Source organism: Oncorhynchus keta, chromosome 36 (assembly GCF_023373465.1).
Source record: "Oncorhynchus keta strain PuntledgeMale-10-30-2019 chromosome 36, Oket_V2, whole genome shotgun sequence".
Classification (NCBI taxonomy): Eukaryota; Metazoa; Chordata; class Actinopteri; order Salmoniformes; family Salmonidae; genus Oncorhynchus; species Oncorhynchus keta.
In genome coordinates this window covers 15,623,097-15,646,311 of record NC_068456.1, presented here as the reverse complement: position 1 = coordinate 15,646,311, position 23,215 = coordinate 15,623,097, and the positions used below count along the sequence as shown (strand labels likewise).

Below are 23,215 nucleotides of genomic sequence, written 5' to 3'. Positions count from 1 at the left end.
ACTACGGTAGGCCTTTCTCTATCTCAAAGGGCCAATGTGTATCTGTGTTTCAGAATGACTACGGTAGGCCTTTCTCTATCTCAAAGGGCCAATGTGTGTCTGTGTTTCAGAATGACTACGGGAGGCCTTTCTCTAGCTCAAAGGGCCAATGTGTGTCTGTGTTTCAGAATGACTACGGTAGGCCTTTCTCTATCTCAAAGGGCCAATGTGTGTCTGTGTTTCAGAATGACTACGGTAGGCCTTTCTCTATCTCAAAGGGCCAATGTGTGTCTGTGTTTCAGAATGACTACGGGAGGCCTTTCTCTAGCTCAAAGGGCCAATGTGTGTCTGTGTTTCAGAATGACTACGGGAGGCCTTTCTCTAGCTCAAAGGGCCAATGTGTGTCTGTGTTTCAGAATGACTACGGTAGGCCTTTCTCTATCTCAAAGGGCCAATGTGTCTGTGTTTCAGAATGACTACGGGAGGCCTTTCTCTTGCTCAAAGGGCCAATGTGAGTGTGTCTGTGTTTCAGAATGACTACGGTAGGCCTTTCTCTATCTCAAAGGGCCAATGTGTGTCTGTGTTTCAGAATGACTACGGTAGGCCTTTCTCTATCTCAAAGGGCCAATGTGTATCTGTGTTTCAGAATGACTACGGTAGGCCTTTCTCTATCTCAAAGGGCCAATGTGTATCTGTGTTTCAGAATGACTACGGTAGGCCTTTCTCTATCTCAAAGGGCCAATGTGTCTGTGTTTCAGAATGGCTACGGTAGGCCTTTCTCTTGCTCAAAGGGCCAATGTGTGTCTGTGTTTCAGAATGACTACGGTAGGCCTTTCTCTATCTCAAAGGGCCAATGTGTCTGTGTTTCAAAATGGCTACGGTAGGCCTTTCTCTTTCTCAAAGGGCCAATGTGTGTCTGTGTTTCAGAATGACTACGGTAGGCCTTTCTCTTGCTCAAAGGGCCAATGTGTGTCTGTGTTTCAGAATGACTACGGTAGGCCTTTCTCTATCTCAAAGGGACAATGTGTATCTGTGTTTCAGAATGACTACGGTAGGCCTTTCTCTTGCTCAAAGGGCCAATGCAGCTGTTTTTATCTCAGTAGCAAATCATTTCTGGGTAACAATTAAGTATCTTATTGTGTTTTGTTTTTCACAATTTTAATTGAAAACAAAAATAGCGTCTTAGCAAAGAGCAATTTCTCAAGCAAGAATGTAGCTAGGACTGTCTGGGAGTGGTCTGAGTAGGGAGGGTAAAACTGGAAACTAGCTGTTATTGGCAGAGAGGTTTGGAACTCCCTTTCGTATTGGTCTATTAACTAATTTGGTGATGTCACCAGGCAGGCCAAAACTTTGTCCCACCAAAAACAGGCTGACATTTCAGTCGTTTTAAACAGCCCTTACACTAAAAGGACATTTATAATGAATTGCACAGTATTAATCCAACCTCAGAGTGTGAAAGTATAAAACACTGAAAAATCTCGTTTTTGACTGCACTGGGCCTTTGTGACAGTAACTGATGGACACTGAATAGTAATGGTGCACACAAATTCAGCTCGATCCTTTTACAACAATATAACTTTCCAACCGTATGGAATCCTGTTGTAAACCTGCATTGTAGGGCTATGCTCTACATCTGACTATGTGCTGACTCTCTCTGCTCTCTCTCTTCCTCTTCCTTCCGGTTTCCACAGAAGAAGGCGGAGCTTCAGACAGACTCCAGAGCCAATCCCAGGAGGACCCCCGAGCCGGCCATCGACCTGCTCGGCCTGGGTAAGGCATGACCAGCAGATCCCAGATCCTAGAAATGGATACTCTAAATGCCCTCACTTTATCAAGCGCTCTCGCTCTCTGTGTGTGTCTAGTGGGGGGGGGGGTATGACAGAGTGAAAGAGGCACTTGTAGAAGGGTGAGAGGTGTTAATTAAACTGACCTGGCCAGGGAGGTGGGGTGGAGGTTTGGGTCTGTCTAAAAAAATTCAAAAATTCAAAAATTTAAACCATGTGTCTTCCTGATGGAGGCAGTATGTTTCCATGGCTCGCTCAGCTCTCGCTCCCAGAGTGGCCATCCCATAATAGATGGTCAGTTGAACCCGGAACAAAGGGAGGCTACTTTCAAGTGGGGAAGAGATAGAAGAGCCTGTGGCACTCATTTCATTGCCCTGTCCCTCTCTGTTCAAAATCCCCACCATGCACAGCTTCTTTCTCTTCTCTCTCTCTTTCTCTCTCAATTATTTCCTGTTCTCTCTCAAGGGGCAAAATTTTGTTCACACTTAAAGGGCTAAATTATGGATGTTCTAACATAGTGTTATATAAAGACTACCATCATGCTGTCTTACCTCTCTCTCTATTTCTCTCTTCTATTGCTCTCTCTAATTTCTCTCTCTCTCTAATTTCTCTCTTCTATTGCTCTAATTTCTCTCTCACTCATTTTTATTTCTCTCTATATTGCTCTCTGGTCAAACTCCCCATCATACATGTCTCTTTCTCTCTGTCTGAATGGTACATTGTCTACTAATGGTCTCACCTCTTGAGGAGAGGGACAGTTTCTCCTCTCGTCACATTCTCATTCTTTCCCTGTCTCTCTCGTTCTCTCTCTCCCCAATGTCCCATGGTGCTTTCCCTGTCTCTCTCGTTCTCTCTCTCCCCAATGTCCCATGGTGCTTTCCCTGTCTCTCTCGTTCTCTCTCTCCCCAATGTCCCATGGTGCTTTCCCTGTCTCTCTCGTTCTCTCTCTCCCCAATGTCCCATGGTTCTTTCCCTGTCTCTCTCGTTCTCTCTCTCCCCAATGTCCCATGGTGCTTTCCCTGTCTCTCTCGTTCTCTCTCTCCCCAATGTCCCATGGTTCTTTCCCTGTCTCTCTCGTTCTCTCTCTCCCCAATGTCCCATGGTGCTTTCCCTGTCTCTCTCGTTCTCTCTCTCCCCAATGTCCCATGGTGCTTTCCCTGTCTCTCTCGTTCTCTCTCTCCCCAATGTCCCATGGTGCTTTCCCTGTCTCTCTCGTTCTCTCTCTCCCCAATGTCCCATGGTTCTTTCCCTGTCTCTCTCGTTCTCTCTCTCCCCAATGTCCCATGGTTCTTTCCCTGTCTCTCTCGTTCTCTCTCTCCCCAATGTCCCATGGTGCTTTCCCTGTCTCTCTCGTTCTCTCTCTCCCCAATGTCCCATGGTGCTTTCCCTGTCTCTCTCGTTCTCTCTCTCCCCAATGTCCCATGGTTCTTTCCCTGTCTCTCTCGTTCTCTCTCTCCCCAATGTCCCATGGTGCTTTCCCTGTCTCTCTCGTTCTCTCTCTCCCCAATGTCCCATGGTTCTTTCCCTGTCTCTCTCGTTCTCTCTCTCCCCAATGTCCCATGGTGCTTTCCCTGTCTCTCTCGTTCTCTCTCTCCCCCCATGTCCCATGGTGCTTTCCCTGTCTCTCTCGTTCTCTCTCTCCCCAATGTCCCATGGTGCTTTCCCTGTCTCTCTCGTTCTCTCTCTCCCCAATGTCCCATGGTTCTTTCCCTGTCTCTCTCGTTCTCTCTCTCCCCAATGTCCCATGGTGCTTTCCCTGTCTCTCTCGTTCTCTCTCTCCCCAATGTCCCATGGTGCTTTCCCTGTCTCTCTCGTTCTCTCTCTCCCCAATGTCCCATGGTGCTTTCCCTGTCTCTCTCGTTCTCTCTCTCCCCAATGTCCCATGGTGCTTTCCCTGTCTCTCTCGTTCTCTCTCTCCCCAATGTCCCATGGTTCTTTCCCTGTCTCTCTCGTTCTCTCTCTCCCCAATGTCCCATGGTGCTTTCCCTGTCTCTCTCGTTCTCTCTCTCCCCAATGTCCCATGGTTCTTTCCCTGTCTCTCTCGTTCTCTCTCTCCCCAATGTCCCATGGTTCTTTCCCTGTCTCTCTCGTTCTCTCTCTCCCCAATGTCCCATGGTTCTTTCCCTGTCTCTCTCGTTCTCTCTCTCCCCAATGTCCCATGGTGCTTTCCCTGTCTCTCTCGTTCTCTCTCTCCCCAATGTCCCATGGTGCTTTCCCTGTCTCTCTCGTTCTCTCTCTCCCCAATGTCCCATGGTGCTTTCCCTGTCTCTCTCGTTCTCTCTCTCCCCAATGTCCCATGGTTCTTTCCCTGTCTCTCTCGTTCTCTCTCTCCCCAATGTCCCATGGTGCTTTCCCTGTCTCTCTCGTTCTCTCTCTCCCCAATGTCCCATGGTGCTTTCCCTGTCTCTCTCGTTCTCTCTCTCCCCAATGTCCCATGGTTCTTTCCCTGTCTCTCTCGTTCTCTCTCTCCCCAATGTCCCATGGTGCTTTCCCTGTCTCTCTCGTTCTCTCTCTCCCCAATGTCCCATGGTTCTTTCCCTGTCTCTCTCGTTCTCTCTCTCCCCAATGTCCCATGGTTCTTTCCCTGTCTCTCTCGTTCTCTCTCTCCCCAATGTCCCATGGTGCTTTCCCTGTCTCTCTCGTTCTCTCTCTCCCCAATGTCCCATGGTGCTTTCCCTGTCTCTCTCGTTCTCTCTCTCCCCAATGTCCCATGGTGCTTTCCCTGTCTCTCTCGTTCTCTCTCTCCCCAATGTCCCATGGTGCTTTCCCTGTCTCTCTCGTTCTCTCTCTCCCCAATGTCCCATGGTGCTTTCCCTGTCTCTCTCGTTCTCTCTCTCCCCAATGTCCCATGGTGCTTTCCCTGTCTCTCTCGTTCTCTCTCTCCCCAATGTCCCATGGTGCTTTCCCTGTCTCTCTCGTTCTCTCTCTCCCCAATGTCCCATGGTGCTTTCCCTGTCTCTCTCGTTCTCTCTCTCCCCAATGTCCCATGGTGCTTTCCCTGTCTCTCTCGTTCTCTCTCTCCCCAATGTCCCATGGTTCTTTCCCTGTCTCTCTCGTTCTCTCTCTCCCCAATGTCCCATGGTTCTTTCCCTGTCTCTCTCGTTCTCTCTCTCCCCAATGTCCCATGGTGCTTTCCCTGTCTCTCTCGTTCTCTCTCTCCCCAATGTCCCATGGTTCTTTCCCTGTCTCTCTCGTTCTCTCTCTCCCCAATGTCCCATGGTTCTTTCCCTGTCTCTCTCGTTCTCTCTCTCCCCAATGTCCCATGGTTCTTTCCCTGTCTCTCTCGTTCTCTCTCTCCCCAATGTCCCATGGTGCTTTCCCTGTCTCTCTCGTTCTCTCTCTCCCCAATGTCCCATGGTTCTTTCCCTGTCTCTCTCGTTCTCTCTCTCCCCAATGTCCCATGGTTTTTTCCCTGTCTCTCTCGTTCTCTCTCTCCCCAATGTCCCATGGTGCTTTCCCTGTCTCTCTCGTTCTCTCTCTCCCCAATGTCCCATGGTTCTTTCCCTGTCTCTCTCGTTCTCTCTCTCCCCAATGTCCCATGGTTCTTTCCCTGTCTCTCTCGTTCTCTCTCTCCCCAATGTCCCATGGTGCTTTCCCTGTCTCTCTCGTTCTCTCTCTCCCCAATGTCCCATGGTGCTTTCCCTGTCTCTCTCGTTCTCTCTCTCCCCAATGTCCCATGGTGCTTTCCCTGTCTCTCTCGTTCTCTCTCTCCCCAATGTCCCATGGTTCTTTCCCTGTCTCTCTCGTTCTCTCTCTCCCCAATGTCCCATGGTTCTTTCCCTGTCTCTCTCGTTCTCTCTCCCCCAATGTCCCATGGTTCTTTCCCTGTCTCTCTCGTTCTCTCTCTCCCCAATGTCCCATGGTGCTTTCCCTGTCTCTCTCGTTCTCTCTCTCCCCAATGTCCCATGGTGCTTTCCCTGTCTCTCTCGTTCTCTCTCTCCCCAATGTCCCATGGTGCTTTCCCTGTCTCTCTCGTTCTCTCTCTCCCCAATGTCCCATGGTGCTTTCCCTGTCTCTCTCGTTCTCTCTCTCCCCAATGTCCCATGGTGCTTTCCCTGTCTCTCTCGTTCTCTCTCTCCCCAATGTCCCATGGTGCTTTCCCTGTCTCTCTCGTTCTCTCTCTCCCCAATGTCCCATGGTGCTTTCCCTGTCTCTCTCGTTCTCTCTCTCCCCAATGTCCCATGGTGCTTTCCCTGTCTCTCTCGTTCTCTCTCTCCCCAATGTCCCATGGTGCTTTCCCTGTCTCTCGTTCTCTCTCTCCCCCAATGTCCCATGGTGCTTTCCCTGTCTCTCTCGTTCTCTCTCTCCCCAATGTCCCATGGTTCTTTCCCTGTCTCTCTCGTTCTCTCTCTCCCCAATGTCCCATGGTTCTTTCCCTGTCTCTCTCGTTCTCTCTCTCCCCAATGTCCCATGGTGCTTTCCCTGTCTCTCTCGTTCTCTCTCTCCCCAATGTCCCATGGTTCTTTCCCTGTCTCTCTCGTTCTCTCTCTCCCCAATGTCCCATGGTTCTTTCCCTGTCTCTCTCGTTCTCTCTCTCCCCAATGTCCCATGGTTCTTTCCCTGTCTCTCTCGTTCTCTCTCTCCCCAATGTCCCATGGTGCTTTCCCTGTCTCTCTCGTTCTCTCTCTCCCCAATGTCCCATGGTTCTTTCCCTGTCTCTCTCGTTCTCTCTCTCCCCAATGTCCCATGGTTTTTTTCCCTGTCTCTCTCGTTCTCTCTCTCCCCAATGTCCCATGGTGCTTTCCCTGTCTCTCTCGTTCTCTCTCTCCCCAATGTCCCATGGTGCTTTCCCTGTCTCTCTCGTTCTCTCTCTCCCCAATGTCCCATGGTTCTTTCCCTGTCTCTCTCGTTCTCTCTCTCCCCAATGTCCCATGGTGCTTTCCCTGTCTCTCTCGTTCTCTCTCTCCCCAATGTCCCATGGTGCTTTCCCTGTCTCTCTCGTTCTCTCTCTCCCCAATGTCCCATGGTGCTTTCCCTGTCTCTCTCGTTCTCTCTCTCCCCAATGTCCCATGGTGCTTTCCCTGTCTCTCTCGTTCTCTCTCCCCAATGTCCCATGGTTCTTTCCCTGTCTCTCTCGTTCTCTCTCTCCCCAATGTCCCATGGTTCTTTCCCTGTCTCTCTCGTTCTCTCTCTCCCCAATGACCCATGGTGCTTTCCCTGTCTCTCTCGTTCTCTCTCTCCCCAATGTCCCATGGTGCTTTCCCTGTCTCTCTCGTTCTCTCTCTCCCCCAATGTCCCATGGTGCTTTCCTGTCTCTCTCGTTCTCTCTCTCCCCAATGTCCCATGGTGCTTTCCCTGTCTCTCTCGTTCTCTCTCTCCCCAATGTCCCATGGTGCTTTCCCTGTCTCTCTCGTTCTCTCTCTCCCCAATGTCCCATGGTGCTTTCCCTGTCTCTCTCGTTCTCTCTCCCCCAATGTCCCATGGTGCTTTCCCTGTCTCTCTCGTTCTCTCTCCCCCAATGTCCCATGGTGCTTTCCCTGTCTCTCTCGTTCTCTCTCTCCCCAATGTCCCATGGTGCTTTCCCTGTCTCTCTCGTTCTCTCTCTCCCCAATGTCCCATGGTGCTTTCCCTGTCTCTCTCGTTCTCTCTCTCCCCAATGTCCCATGGTGCTTTCCCTGTCTCTCTCGTTCTCTCTCTCCCCAATGTCCCATGGTGCTTTCCCTGTCTCTCTCGTTCTCTCTCTCCCCAATGTCCCATGGTGCTTTCCCTGTCTCTCTCGTTCTCTCTCTCCCCAATGTCCCATGGTGCTTTCCCTGTCTCTCTCGTTCTCTCTCGTTCTTTCTCTCCCCAATGTCCCATGGTGCTTTCCCTGTCTCTCTCGTTCTCTCTCGTTCTCTCTCTCCCCAATGTCCCATGGTGCTTTCCCTCCTGTCGTGGAGAGCAGCTGGATTGTAGATGGGCAATGTCTCTGTGATCACGATCAGTCAGCATCCCTATTTCTCTCCCAGCTGTCTCTGTCTGTCTCTGTCGTCTGTCTCTGTCTTGGTCTGTCTATTGAGCTTATACATCTGATTAATGATTCTAAAAATATCCCTTGAAAACAATTGGCAGTTTGTGATCCACGAATTGAAATGTAATTCCATTTCAACTTCAGAAGTGACATCGCTGTGAACGAAAATCCATATCCACCTGAAAGTAATGGGCCGTTTCTGAGTTGACTGTTTTGAAATAGCATTGAGTTATGTTCATATACCTGTGTGGAGAGGGCTGACTGGGCTTTTTCATTGTATTATGGTTCTGAACCCCAAGTAAATAATATCCCAAAACATCCTCCTACATCTGAGGAGGGAAGGGGAATAGGCAGCGCATCATAGATAACCCAGGAGTCATGTACACACACACACACACACACACACACACACACACACACACACACACACACACACACACACACACACACACACACACACACACACACACACACACGGATATGAGATTACGCACAAAATCTATACTGCCTACAGGTCAATGTTTACTCTCTCTCTCTCTCAGATGCACCTGCAGGTGGAGCTGCAACCAGTTCTGCTGCACCAGTCAGTGATGAGGACATCTTTGGTCCAATGGTGTCCAACCCTCTGCCCTCCTCCAACAATACTCAGGTACCACTTCCCACCACAACCCCCAGGTACCACCTCCCACCACAACCCCCAGGTACCACCTCCCACCACAACCCCAGGTACCACTTCCCACCACAACCCCCAGGTACCACCTCCCACCACAACCCCCAGGTACCACCTCCCACCACAACCCCCAGGTACCACCTCCCACCACAACCCCCAGGTACCACCTCCCACCACAACCCCCAGGTACCACCTCCCACCACAACCCCCAGGTACCACCTCCCACCACAACCCCCAGGTACCACCTCCCACCACAACCCCCAGGTACCACCTCCCACCACAACCCCCAGGTACCACCTCCCACCACAACCCCCAGGTACCACTTCCCACCACAACCCCCAGGTACCACTTCCCACCACAACCCCCAGGTACCACCTCCCACCACAACCCCCAGGTACCACGTCCCACCACACACCCCAGGTACCACATCCCACCACAACCCCCAGGTACCACCTCCCACCACAACCCCCAGGTACCACTTCCCACCACAACCCCCAGGTACCACCTCCCACCACAACCCCCAGGTACCACCTCCCACCACAACCCCCAGGTACCACCTCCCACCACAACCCCCAGGTACCACCTCCCACCACAACCCCCAGGTACCACCTCCCACCACAACCCCCAGGTACCACCTCCCACCACAACCCCCAGGTACCACCTCCCACCACAACCCCCAGGTACCACCTCCCACCACAACCCCCCAGGTACCACCTCCCACCACAACCCCAGGTACCACCTCCCACCACAACCCCCAGGTACCACCTCCCACCACAACCCCCAGGTACCACTTCCCACCACAACCCCCAGGTACCACTTCCCACTACAACCTCCAGGTATCACCTCTCACCACAACCCCCAGGTACCACGTCTTCTTCTGGACCACCTCCCACCACAACCCCCAGGTACCACCACCCACCACAACCCCCAGGTACCACCTCCCACCACAACCCCCAGGTACCACCTCCCACCACAACCCCCAGGTACCACCTCCCACCACAACCCCCAGGTACCATGTCTTCTTCTGGACCACCTCCCAGTGTTGTCAGCCTATGCCCTCTCCCCTGTGGATACAATTGAAGTCAGTGAAGACAGACTGGAGTGCGGGGTTTTGTGTTCCTCTGCAGTAAGAACACACTCATACACACACATTGACCTCAACACACACACACACACACACACACACACACACACACACACACACACACACACACACACACACACACACACACACACACACACACACACACACACACACACATATATACAACAGACAAACATTTTAATGTGCAGTCTAGTCCCACATTCCATATCCTCCGAGAGATGGAGAGAGGTCAGTGTATTGTGTTAATTCCACTGTGTGGCCCTGTCCCCAGTTACAACTGACACTGTTGGTTAGTTAAGGCCTGTCAGATGAAAGGACACGGCTCCAATGTATCTGTGGATATTACCACTAGAGAGGGAAGAGGATGAGAAGGGAAAGGATGGGGATGGAGAATAGGGAGAGAGGATAGTCTGAACATGGTACAGAGACTGAGGAAGAGAGAGGATAGTCTGAACATGGTACAGAGACAGGAAGAGAGAGGATAGTCTGAACATGGTACAGAGACTGAGGAAGAGAGAGGATAGTCTGAACATGGTACAGAGACTGAGGAAGAGAGAGGATAGTCTGAACATGGTACAGAGACAGGAAGAGAGAGGATAGTCTGAACATGGTACAGAGACTGAGGAAGAGAGAGGATAGTCTGAACATGGTACAGAGACAGGAAGAGAGAGGATAGTCTGAACATGGTACAGAGACTGAGGAAGAGAGAGGATAGTCTGAACATGGTACAGAGACTGAGGAAGAGAGAGGATAGTCTGAACATGGTACAGAGACAGGAAGAGAGAGGATAGTCTGAACATGGTACAGAGACAGGAAGAGAGAGGATAGTCTGAACATGGTACAGAGACTGAGGAAGAGAGAGGATAGTCTGAACATGGTACAGAGACAGGAAGAGAGAGGATAGTCTGAACATGGGACAGAGACTGAGGAAGAGAGAGGATAGTCTGAACATGGTACAGAGACAGGAAGAGAGAGGGTAGTCTGAACATGGTACAGAGACAGGAAGAGAGAGGATAGTCTGAACATGGTACAGAGACAGGAAGAGAGAGGATAGTCTGAACATGGTACAGAGACAGGAAGAGAGAGGATAGTCTGAACATGGTACAGAGACAGGAAGAGAGAGGATAGTCTGAACATGGTACAGAGACAGGAAGAGAGAGGATAGTCTGAACATGGTACAGAGACCGAGTAAGAGAGAGGGTAGTCTGAACATGGTACAGAGACAGGAAGAGAGAGGATAGTCTGAGGAAGAGTGAGGGTAGTCTTAACATGGTACAGAGACAGGAAGAGAGAGGGTAGTTTGAACATGGTACAGAGACTGAGGAAGAGAGAGGGTAGTTTGAACATGGTACAGAGACTGAGGAAGAGAGAGGGTAGTCTGAACATGGTACAGAGACAGGAAGAGAGAGGGTAGTCTGAGGAAGAGAGAGGGTAGTCTGAACATGGTACAGAGACAGGAAGAGAGAGGTAGTCTGAACATGGTACAGAGACTGAGGAAGAGAGAGGGTAGTCTGAACCTGGTACAGAGACAGGAAGACTAGTCTGAGGAAGAGAGAGGGTAGTCTGAACATGGTACAGAGACAGGAAGAGAGAGGGTAGTCTGAACATGGTACAGAGACAGGAAGAGAGAGGGTAGTTTGAACATGGTACAGAGACTGAGGAAGAGAGAGGATAGTCTGAACATGGTACAGAGACAGGAAGAGAGAGGGTAGTCTGAACATGGTACAGAGACAGGAAGAGAGAGGGTAGTCTGAGGAAGAGAGAGGGTCTGAACATGGTACAGAGACAGGAAGAGAGAGGGTAGTCTGAACATGGTACAGAGACTGAGGAAGAGAGAGGGTAGTCTGAACATGGTACAGAGACAGGAAGAGAGAGGGTAGTCTGAGGAAGAGAGAGGGTAGTCTGAACATGGTACAGAGACTGAGGAAGAGAGAGGTAGTCTGAACATGGTACAGAGACAGGAAGAGAGAGGGTAGTCTGAACATGGTACAGAGACTGAGGAAGAGAGGGATAGTCTGAACATGGTACAGAGACTGAGGAAGAGAGAGGATAGTCTGAACATGGTACAGAGACAGGAAGAGAGAGGATAGTCTGAACATGGTACAGAGACAGGAAGAGAGAGGGTAGTCTGAGGAAGAGAGAGGGTAGTCTGAACATGGTACAGAGACAGGAAGAGAGAGGGTAGTCTGAACATGGTACAGATACAGGAAGAGAGTGGGTAGTCTGAACATGGTACAGAGACTGAGGAAGAGAGAGGGTAGTCTGAACATGGTACAGAGACTGAGGAAGAGAGAGGGTAGTCTGAACATGGTACAGAGACAGGAAGAGAGGGTAGTCTGAATATGGTACAGAGACAGGAAGAGAGAGGGTAGTCTGAACATGGTACAGAGACAGGAAGAGAGAGGGTAGTCTGAACATGGTACAGAGACTGAGGAAGAGAGAGGATAGTCTGAACATGGTACAGAGACAGGAAGAGAGAGGGTAGTCTGAACATGGTACAGAGACTGAGGAAGATAGAATAGTCTGAACATGGTACAGAGACAGGAAGAGAGAGGATAGTCTGAACATGGTTCAGAGACAGGAAGAGAGAGGGTAGTCTGAGGAAGAGAGAGGGTAGTCTGAACATGGTACAGAGACAGGAAGAGAGGGTAGTCTGAACATGGTACAGAGACAGGAAGAGAGAGGGTAGTTTGAACATGGTACAGAGACTGAGGAAGAGAGAGGGTAGTCTGAACATGGTACAGAGACTGAGGAAGAGAGAGGATAGTCTGAACATGGTACAGAGACAGGAAGAGAGAGGGTAGTCTGAACATGGTACAGAGACTGATGAAGAGAGAGGATAGTCTGAACATGGTACAGAGACAGGAAGAGAGAGGATAGTCTGAACATGGTACAGAGACTGAGTAAGAGAGAGGGTAGTCTGAACACGGTACAGAGACAGGAAGAGAGAGGATAGTCTGAGGAAGAGAGAGGGTAGTCTGAACATGGTACAGAGACAGGAAGAGAGAGGGTAGTTTGAACATGGTACAGAGACTGAGGAAGAGAGAGGGTAGTCTGAACATGGTACAGAGACTGAGGAAGAGAGAGGGTAGTCTGAACATGGTACAGAGACAGGAAGAGAGAGGGTAGTCTGAGGAAGAGAGAGGGTAGTCTGAACATGGTACAGAGACAGGAAGAGAGACGGTAGTCTGAACATGGTACAGAGACTGAGGAAGAGAGAGGGTAGTCTGAACATGGGACAGAGACTGAGGAAGAGAGAGGATAGTCTGAACATGGTACAGAGACAGGAAGAGAGAGGGTAGTCTGAACATGGTACAGAGACAGGAAGAGAGAGGATAGTCTGAACATGGTACAGAGACAGGAAGAGAGAGGATAGTCTGAACATGGTACAGAGACAGGAAGAGAGAGGATAGTCTGAACATGGTACAGAGACAGGAAGAGAGAGGATAGTCTGAGGAAGAGAGAGGGTAGTCTGAACATGGTACAGAGACAGGAAGAGAGAGGATAGTCTGAGGAAGAGAGAGGGTAGTCTGAACATGGTACAGAGACAGGAAGAGAGAGGGTAGTTTGAACATGGTACAGAGACTGAGGAAGAGAGAGGGTAGTTTGAACATGGTACAGAGACTGAGGAAGAGAGAGGGTAGTCTGAACATGGTACAGAGACAGGAAGAGAGAGGGTAGTCTGAGGAAGAGAGAGGGTAGTCTGAACATGGTACAGAGACAGGAAGAGAGACGGTAGTCTGAACATGGTACAGAGACTGAGGAAGAGAGAGGGTAGTCTGAACCTGGTACAGAGACAGGAAGAGAGAGGGTAGTCTGAGGAAGAGAGAGGGTAGTCTGAACATGGTACAGAGACAGGAAGAGAGAGGGTAGTCTGAGGAAGAGAGAGGGTAGTCTGAACATGGTACAGAGACAGGAAGAGAGAGGGTAGTTTGAACATGGTACAGAGACTGAGGAAGAGAGAGGGTAGTCTGAACATGGTACAGAGACAGGAAGAGAGAGGGTAGTCTGAACATGGTACAGAGACAGGAAGAGAGAGGGTAGTCTGAGGAAGAGAGAGGGTAGTCTGAACATGGTACAGAGACAGGAAGAGAGAGGGTAGTTTGAACATGGTACAGAGACTGAGGAAGAGAGAGGGTAGTCTGAACATGGTACAGAGACAGGAAGAGAGAGGGTAGTCTGAGAAAGAGAGAGGGTAGTCTGAACATGGTACAGAGACTGAGGAAGAGAGAGGGTAGTCTGAACATGGTACAGAGACAGGAAGAGAGAGGGTAGTCTGAACATGGTACAGAGACTGAGGAAGAGAGAGGATAGTCTGAACATGGTACAGAGACTGAGGAAGAGAGAGGATAGTCTGAACATGGTACAGAGACAGGAAGAGAGAGGATAGTCTGAACATGGTACAGAGACAGGAAGAGAGAGGGTAGTCTGAGGAAGAGAGAGGGTAGTCTGAACATGGTACAGAGACAGGAAGAGAGAGGGTAGTCTGAACATGGTACAGATACAGGAAGAGAGTGGGTAGTCTGAACATGGTACAGAGACTGAGGAAGAGAGAGGGTAGTCTGAACATGGTACAGAGACTGAGGAAGAGAGAGGGTAGTCTGAACATGGTACAGAGACAGGAAGAGAGGGTAGTCTGAATATGGTACAGAGACAGGAAGAGAGAGGTAGTCTGAACATGGTACAGAGACAGGAAGAGAGAGGGTAGTCTGAACATGGTACAGAGACTGAGGAAGAGAGAGGATAGTCTGAACATGGTACAGAGACAGGAAGAGAGAGGGTAGTCTGAGGTAAGAGACTGAGGAAGATAGAAGATAGTCTGAACATGGTACAGAGACAGGAAGAGAGAGGATAGTCTGAACATGGTTCAGAGACAGGAGGAAGTCTGAGGAAGAGGTAGTCTGAGAGACAGGAAGAGAGAGGGTAGTCTGAACATGGTACAGAGACAGGAAGAGAGAGGGTAGTCTGAACATGGTACAGAGACAGGAAGAGAGAGGGTAGTCTGAACATGGTACAGAGACAGGAAGAGAGAGGGTAGTCTGAGGAAGAGAGAGGAAGAGAGGGATAGTCTGAACATGGTACAGAGACAGGAAGAGAGAGGGTAGTCTGAACATGGTACAGAGACTGAGGAAGAGAGAGGATAGTCTGAACATGGTACAGAGACAGGAAGAGAGAGGATAGTCTGAACATGGTACAGAGACTGAGGAGAGAGGGTAGTCTGAACATGGTACAGAGACTGTCTGAGGAAGAGAGAGGGTAGTCTGAACATGGTACAGAGACAGGAAGAGAGAGGGTAGTCTGAACATGGTACAGAGACTGAGGAAGAGAGAGGGTAGTCTGAACATGGTACAGAGACTGAGGAAGAGAGAGGATAGTCTGAACATGGAACAGAGACAGGAAGAGAGAGGGTAGTCTGAACATGGAAGAGACAGGAAGTCTGAACATGGTACAGAGAAGAAGAGAGACGTAGTCTGAACATGGTACAGAGACAGGAAGAGAGAGGGTAGTCTGAACATGGGACAGAGACTGAGGAAGAGAGAGGATAGTCTGAACATGGTACAGAGACAGGAAGAGAGAGGGTAGTCTGAACATGGTACAGAGACAGGAAGAGAGGGATAGTCTGAACATGGTACAGAGACAGGAAGAGAGAGGATAGTCTGAACATGGTACAGAGACAGGAAGAGAGAGGATAGTCTGAACATGGTACAGAGACAGGAAGAGAGAGGATAGTCTGAACATGGTACAGAGACAGGAAGAGAGAGGATAGTCTGAACATGGTACAGAGACCGAGTAAGAGAGAGGGTAGTCTGAACATGGTACAGAGACAGGAAGAGAGAGGATAGTCTGAGGAAGAGTGAGGGTAGTCTTAACATGGTACAGAGACAGGAAGAGAGAGGGTAGTTTGAACATGGTACAGAGACTGAGGAAGAGAGAGGGTAGTTTGAACATGGTACAGAGACTGAGGAAGAGAGAGGGTAGTCTGAACATGGTACAGAGACAGGAAGAGAGAGGGTAGTCTGAGGAAGAGAGAGGGTAGTCTGAACATGGTACAGAGACAGGAAGAGAGAGGAAGAGAGAGGGTAGTCTGAACATGGTACAGAGACAGGAAGAGAGAGGGTGTCTGAGGAAGAGAGAGGGTAGTCTGAACATGGTACAGAGACAGGAAGAGAGAGGGTAGTCTGAGGAAGAGAGAGGGTAGTCTGAACATGGTACAGAGACAGGAAGAGAGAGGGTAGTTTGAACATGGTACAGAGACTGAGGAAGAGAGAGGGTAGTCTGAACATGGTACAGAGACAGGAAGAGAGAGGGTAGTCTGAACATGGTACAGAGACAGGAAGAGAGAGGGTAGTCTGAGGAAGAGAGAGGGTAGTCTGAACATGGTACAGAGACAGGAAGAGAGAGGGTAGTTTGAACATGGTACAGAGACTGAGGAAGAGAGAGGGTAGTCTGAACATGGTACAGAGACAGGAAGAGAGAGGGTAGTCTGAGGAAGAGAGAGGGTAGTCTGAACATGGTACAGAGACTGAGGAAGAGAGAGGGTAGTCTGAACATGGTACAGAGACAGGAAGAGAGAGGGTAGTCTGAACATGGTACAGAGACTGAGGAAGAGAGAGGATAGTCTGAACATGGTACAGAGACTGAGGAAGAGAGAGGATAGTCTGAACATGGAACAGAGACAGGAAGAGAGAGGATAGTCTGAACATGGTACAGAGACAGGAAGAGAGAGGGTAGTCTGAGGAAGAGAGAGGGTAGTCTGAACATGGTACAGAGACAGGAAGAGAGAGGGTAGTCTGAACATGGTACAGATACAGGAAGAGAGTGGGTAGTCTGAACATGGTACAGAGACTGAGGAAGAGAGAGGGTAGTCTGAACATGGTACAGAGACTGAGGAAGAGAGAGGGTAGTCTGAACATGGTACAGAGACAGGAAGAGAGGGTAGTCTGAACATGGTACAGAGACAGGAAGAGAGAGGGTAGTCTGAACATGGTACAGAGACAGGAAGAGAGAGGGTAGTCTGAACATGGTACAGAGACTGAGGAAGAGAGAGGATAGTCTGAACATGGTACAGAGACAGGAAGAGAGAGGGTAGTCTGAACATGGTACAGAGACTGAGGAAGATAGAAGATAGTCTGAACATGGTACAGAGACAGGAAGAGAGAGGATAGTCTGAACATGGTTCAGAGACAGGAAGAGAGAGGGTAGTCTGAGGAAGAGAGAGGGTAGTCTGAACATGGTACAGAGACAGGAAGAGAGGGTAGTCTGAACATGGTACAGAGACAGGAAGAGAGAGGGTAGTTTGAACATGGTACAGAGACTGAGGAAGAGAGAGGGTAGTCTGAACATGGTACAGAGACTGAGGAAGAGAGAGGATAGTCTGAACATGGTACAGAGACAGGAAGAGAGAGGGTAGTCTGAACATGGTACAGAGACTGAGTAAGAGAGAGGGTAGTCTGAACATGGTACAGAGACAGGAAGAGAGAGGATAGTCTGAGGAAGAGAGAGGGTAGTCTGAACATGGTACAGAGACAGGAAGAGAGAGGGTAGTTTGAACATGGTACAGAGACTGAGGAAGAGAGAGGGTAGTCTGAACATGGTACAGAGACTGAGGAAGAGAGAGGGTAGTCTGAACATGGTACAGAGACAGGAAGAGAGAGGGTAGTCTGAGGAAGAGAGAGGGTAGTCTGAACATGGTACAGAGACAGGAAGAGAGAGGGTAGTCTGAGGAAGAGAGAGGGTAGTCTGAACATGGTACAGAGACAGGAAGAGAGAGGGTAGTTTGAACATGGTACAGAGACTGAGGAAGAGAGAGGGTAGTCTGAACATGGTACAGAGACTGAGGAAGAGAGAGGATAGTCTGAACATGGTACAGAGACTGAGGAAGAGAGAGGATAGTCTGAACATGGTACAGAGACAGGAAGAGAGAGGATAGTCTGAACATGGTACAGAGACAGGAAGAGAGAGGGTAGTCTGAGGAAGAGAGAGGGTAGTCTGAACATGGTACAGAGACAGGAAGAGAGAGGGTAGTCTGAACATGGTACAGATACAGGAAGAGAGTGGGTAGTCTGAACATGGTACAGAGACTGAGGAAGAGAGAGGGTAGTCTGAACATGGTACAGAGACTGAGGAAGAGAGAGGGTAGTCTGAACATGGTACAGAGACAGGAAGAGAGGGTAGTCTGAACATGGTACAGAGACAGGAAGAGAGAGGGTAGTCTGAACATGGTACAGAGACTGAGGAAGAGAGAGGATAGTCTGAACATGGTACAGAGACAGGAAGAGAGAGGGTAGTCTGAACATGGTACAGAGACTGAGGAAGATAGAAGATAGTCTGAACATGGTACAGAGACAGGAAGAGAGAGGATAGTCTGAACATGGTTCAGAGACAGGAAGAGAGAGGGTAGTCTGAGGAAGAGAGAGGGTAGTCTGAACATGGTACAGAGACAGGAAGAGAGGGTAGTCTGAACATGGTACAGAGACAGGAAGAGAGAGGGTAGTTTGAACATGGTACAGAGACTGAGGAAGAGAGAGGTAGTCTGAACATGGTACAGAGACTGAGGAAGAGAGAGGATAGTCTGAACATGGTACAGAGACAGGAAGAGAGAGGGTAGTCTGAACATGGTACAGAGACTGAGTAAGAGAGAGGGTAGTCTGAACATGGTACAGAGACAGGAAGAGAGAGGATAGTCTGAGGAAGAGAGAGGGTAGTCTGAACATGGTACAGAGACAGGAAGAGAGAGGGTAGTTTGAACATGGTACAGAGACTGAGGAAGAGAGAGGGTAGTCTGAACATGGTACAGAGACTGAGGAAGAGAGAGGGTAGTCTGAACATGGTACAGAGACAGGAAGAGAGAGGGTAGTCTGAGGAAGAGAGAGGGTAGTCTGAACATGGTACAGAGACAGGAAGAGAGACGGTAGTCTGAACATGGTACAGAGACTGAGGAAGAGAGAGGGTAGTCTGAACATGGTACAGAGACAGGAAGAGAGAGGGTAGTCTGAGGAAGAGAGAGGGTAGTCTGAACATGGTACAGAGACAGGAAGAGAGAGGGTAGTCTGAGGAAGAGAGAGGGTAGTCTGAACATGGTACAGAGACAGGAAGAGAGAGGGTAGTTTGAACATGGTACAGAGACTGAGGAAGAGAGAGGGTAGTCTGAACATGGTACAGAGACAGGAAGAGAGAGGGTAGTCTGAACATGGTACAGAGACAGGAAGAGAGAGGGTAGTCTGAGGAAGAGAGAGGGTAGTCTGAACATGGTACAGAGACAGGAAGAGAGAGGGTAGTTTGAACATGGTACAGAGACTGAGGAAGAGAGAGGGTAGTCTGAACATGGTACAGAGACAGGAAGAGAGAGGGTAGTCTGAGGAAGAGAGAGGGTAGTCTGAACATGGTACAGAGACTGAGGAAGAGAGAGGGTAGTCTGAACATGGTACAGAGACTGAGGAAGAGAGAGGATAGTCTGAACATGGTACAGAGACAGGAAGAGAGAGGGTAGTCTGAACATGGTACAGAGACTGAGGAAGAGAGAGGATAGTCTGAACATGGTACAGAGACTGAGGAAGAGAGAGGATAGTCTGAACATGGTACAGAGACAGGAAGAGAGAGGATAGTCTGAACATGGTACAGAGACAGGAAGAGAGAGGGTAGTCTGAGGAAGAGAGAGGGTAGTCTGAACATGGTACAGAGACAGGAAGAGAGAGGGTAGTCTGAACATGGTACAGATACAGGAAGAGAGTGGGTAGTCTGAACATGGTACAGAGACTGAGGAAGAGAGAGGGTAGTCTGAACATGGTACAGAGACTGAGGAAGAGAGAGGGTAGTCTGAACATGGTACAGAGACAGGAAGAGAGGGTAGTCTGAACATGGTACAGAGACAGGAAGAGAGAGGGTAGTCTGAACATGGTACAGAGACAGGAAGAGAGAGGGTAGTCTGAACATGGTACAGAGACTGAGGAAGATAGAAGATAGTCTGAACATGGTACAGAGACAGGAAGAGAGAGGATAGTCTGAACATGGTACAGAGACAGGAAGAGAGAGGGTAGTCTGAGGAAGAGAGAGGGTAGTCTGAACATGGTACAGAGACAGGAAGAGAGAGGGTAGTTTGAACATGGTACAGAGACTGAGGAAGAGAGAGGGTAGTCTGAACATGGTACAGAGACTGAGGAAGAGAGAGGATAGTCTGAACATGGTACAGAGACAGGAAGAGAGAGGGTAGTCTGAACATGGTACAGAGACTGATGAAGAGAGAGGATAGTCTGAACATGGTACAGAGACTGAGGAAGAGAGAGGGTAGTCTGAACATGGTACAGAGACAGGAAGAGAGAGGATAGTCTGAACATGGTACAGAGACAGGAAGAGAGAGGGTAGTCTGAACATGGTACAGAGACAGGAAGAGAGAGGGTAGTCTGAACATGGTACAGAGACTGAGGAAGAGAGAGGGTAGTCTGAGGAAGAGAGAGGGTAGTCTGAACATGGTACAGAGACAGGAAGAGAGAGGGTAGTTTGAACATGGTACAGAGACTGAGGAAGAGAGAGGGTAGTCTGAACATGGTACAGAGACGGGAAGAGAGAGGGTAGTCTGAGGAAGAGAGAGGGTAGTCTGAACATGGTACAGAGACAGGAAGAGAGAGGGTAGTTTGAACATGGTACAGAGACTGAGGAAGAGAGAGGGTAGTCTGAACATGGTACAGAGACAGGAAGAGAGAGGGTAGTCTGAACATGGTACAGAGACTGAGGAAGAGAGAGGATAGTCTGAACATGGTACAGAGACTGAGGAAGAGAGAGGATAGTCTGAACATGGGACAGAGACTAGGGAAGAGAGAGGGTAGTCTGAACATGGTACAGAGACAGGAAGAGAGAGGGTAGTCTGAACATGGTACAGAGACTGAGGAAGAGAGAGGATAGTCTGAACATGGGACAGAGACTGGGGAAGAGAGAGGGTAGTCTGAACATGGTACAGAGACTGAGGAAGACAGAGGGTAGTCTGAACATGGTACAGAGACAGGAAGATAGTGGGTAGTCTGAACATGGTACAGAGACTGAGGAAGAGAGAGGGTAGTCTGAACATGGTACAGAGACTGAGGAAGAGAGAGGGTAGTCTGAACATGGTACAGAGACAGGAAGAGAGGGTAGTCTGAACATGGTACAGAGACAGGAAGAGAGAGGGTAGTCTGAACAATGTACAGAGACAGGAAGAGAGAGGGTAGTCTGAACATGGTACAAAGACAGGAAGAGAGAGGGTAGTCTGAACATGGTACAGAGACTGAGGAACAGGATATTTTCTTCTCTCAGCCGTCTCCCAGTCTGAGAACAGCAGTGGAGAACGAGAGATGGAGTGATGGTTAAATGAATCATTTGTGAATGAGGTGTGTTTGATAGGTGCCACAGTCATTCCCCCACCCCTCCCTTCATCCCACTTCCATACTCCCTTGGCTCTCCACTGCCGAGACACACACACACACACATCTCCCCTTTCTTGTTTCACGGCTCAGAGCATACACCGGCTGCACGCCGACACAGCACAGTCCTGACTCTGAGCATGAACACAGCACAGTCCTGACTCTGAGCATGAACACAGCACAGTCCTGACTCTGAGCATGAACACAGCACAGTCCTGACTCTGAGCATGAACACAGCACAGTCCTGACCCTGAGCATGAACACAGCACAGTCCTGACCCTGAGCATGAACACAGCACAGTCCTGACTCTGAGCATGAACACACAGTCCTGACAGCATCCAGCACAGTCCTGACCCTGAGCATGAACACAGCACAGTCCTGACCCTGAGCATGAACACAGCACAGTCCTGACCCTGAGCATGAACACAGCACAGTCCTGACTCTGAGCATGAACACAGCACAGTCCTGACCCTGAGCATGAACACAGCACAGTCCTGACCCTGAGCATGAACACAGCACAGTCCTGACCCTGAGCATGAACACAGCACAGTCCTGACCCTGAGCATGAACACAGCACAGTCCTGACTCTGAGCATGAACACAGCACAGTCCTGACTCTGAGCATGAACACAGCACAGTCCTGACTCTGAGCATGAAGAGCAATTATGGGTGGTTGGTTCCAGCATCTCTAACTACTGCTGTTACCAACCCCAATCTGCCTTCTCTCTCTCAGCCCCTCCCCTCTCCTCCTTCCCGCCAATCCTCCTTCCTCCCTCCTTGCTTCCTCTTTCCTTCCCCGCTCCCCTTCCTTTCCCCTCCCTGTCTCTCCCTCCCTGTCCCCCCCCGTTTATCCTTCCCTGTCTCTCCCTCCCTGTCCCCCCCCGTTTATCCTTCCCTGTCTCTCCCTCCCTGTCTCTCCCTCCCTGTTTCTCCCCCCCGTTTCTCCCTCCCTGTCTCTCCCTCCCTGTCTCTCCCTCCTGTCTGTATTCTGTTCATGTAGGACACACACAACACATCTGCACTGCTTCACACATGGAAGGAATCCAGACACACAATGAAAGAATACACATGAATACACACTTTCCTACTGGCTGCCTATGGTTGGTTTGTGCTACTGGTTTGAGCTGTGGTACACACACCCACAAACACACAGCCATACATTAGACAGCGTTGATCTGCTTTCCCTCCACTATCAACCAGGATTCTGGTGTGATCTTCTATCTCCAGTATGTCAATTCTGAAAATGTGATTACAGATCTCCATGACCTGTGATTTGTGTTATCCACAGTAGAATAACCCCCCCCCCTCTCTCTCTTCCATGGCCAGGTCTATGTTCAGTAAAATACTCCCCCCTCTCTCTTCTCTCTGTGTTCTAAAATACTCCCCCCTCTCTCTCTTCCCTGGCCAGGCCTGTGTTCAGTAAAATACTCCCCCCTCTCTCTCTTCCCTGGCCAGGCCTGTGTTCAGTAAAATACTCCCCCTCTCTCTCTCTGTGTTCAGTTCTCTGGCCTGGCCAGGCCTGTGTTCAGTAAAATACTCCCCCTCTCTCTCTTCTCTGGCCAGGCCTGTGTTCAGTAAAATACTCCCCCCTCTCTCTCTTCTCTGGCCAGGCCTGTGTTCAGTAAAATACTCCCCCTCTCTCTCTTCTCTGGCCAGGCCTGTGTTCAGTAAAATACTCCCCCCTCTCTCTCTTCTCTGGCCAGGCCTGTGTTCAGTAAAATACTCCCCCCTCTCTCTCTTCTCTGGCCAGGCCTGTGTTCAGTAAAATACTCCCCCCTCTCTCTCTCTCTGGCCAGGCCTGTGTTCAGTAAAATACCCCCCCTCTCTTCTCTCCAGGCCTGTGTTCTAAAATACTGGCCAGGCCTGTGTTCAGTAAAATACCCCCCTGGCCAGGTCTCTCTCTTCCCTGGCCAGGTCTGTGTTCAGTAAAATACCCCCTCTCTCTCTCCCTGGCCTGGTCTGTGTTCAGTAAAATACCCCCCCTCCCTCTTCCCTGGCCAGGTCTCTCCCCCCTCTCTTCTGGCCTGGTCTGTGTTCAGTAAAATACCCCCCTCTCCTCTGGCCTGGTCTGTGTTCAGTAAAATACCCCCCCTCTTCCCTGGCCAGGTCTGTGTTCAGTAAAATAACCCCCCTCTCTCTCTTCCCTGGACAGGTCTGGGTTCAGTAAAATACCCCCCCGTACACATACAGACATGTTACATACACACACAACCTTCTGCTCAGTAGGATTGTCGGCTACAGATGGTGTATCAGGGGGGGTAGTGTGTGTGTGTTCTGCCAGATTCGGGCAGGCTGGAACACACGCTGCTCAGTATTTGTGGGTCTGAATGTAGAA

At 49.9% G+C, this 23,215-nt stretch overlaps 1 protein-coding gene across 7 annotated transcripts in view; it reads left to right on the top strand.

Moving 5' to 3' along the window:
- smap1 (small ArfGAP 1) overlaps positions 1-23,215 on the top strand; it is a 100,583-nt gene that overhangs the window by 70,194 nt on the left and 7,174 nt on the right. For all 7 annotated transcript variants that reach the window (XM_052498587.1, XM_052498584.1, XM_052498581.1 and 4 more), the window contains 2 exons: positions 1,671-1,749; positions 8,256-8,362. In XM_052498587.1, coding sequence (XP_052354547.1) covers positions 1,671-1,749; positions 8,256-8,362 — 186 coding nt within the window. The remainder of the gene's footprint in view (positions 1-1,670; positions 1,750-8,255; positions 8,363-23,215) is intronic.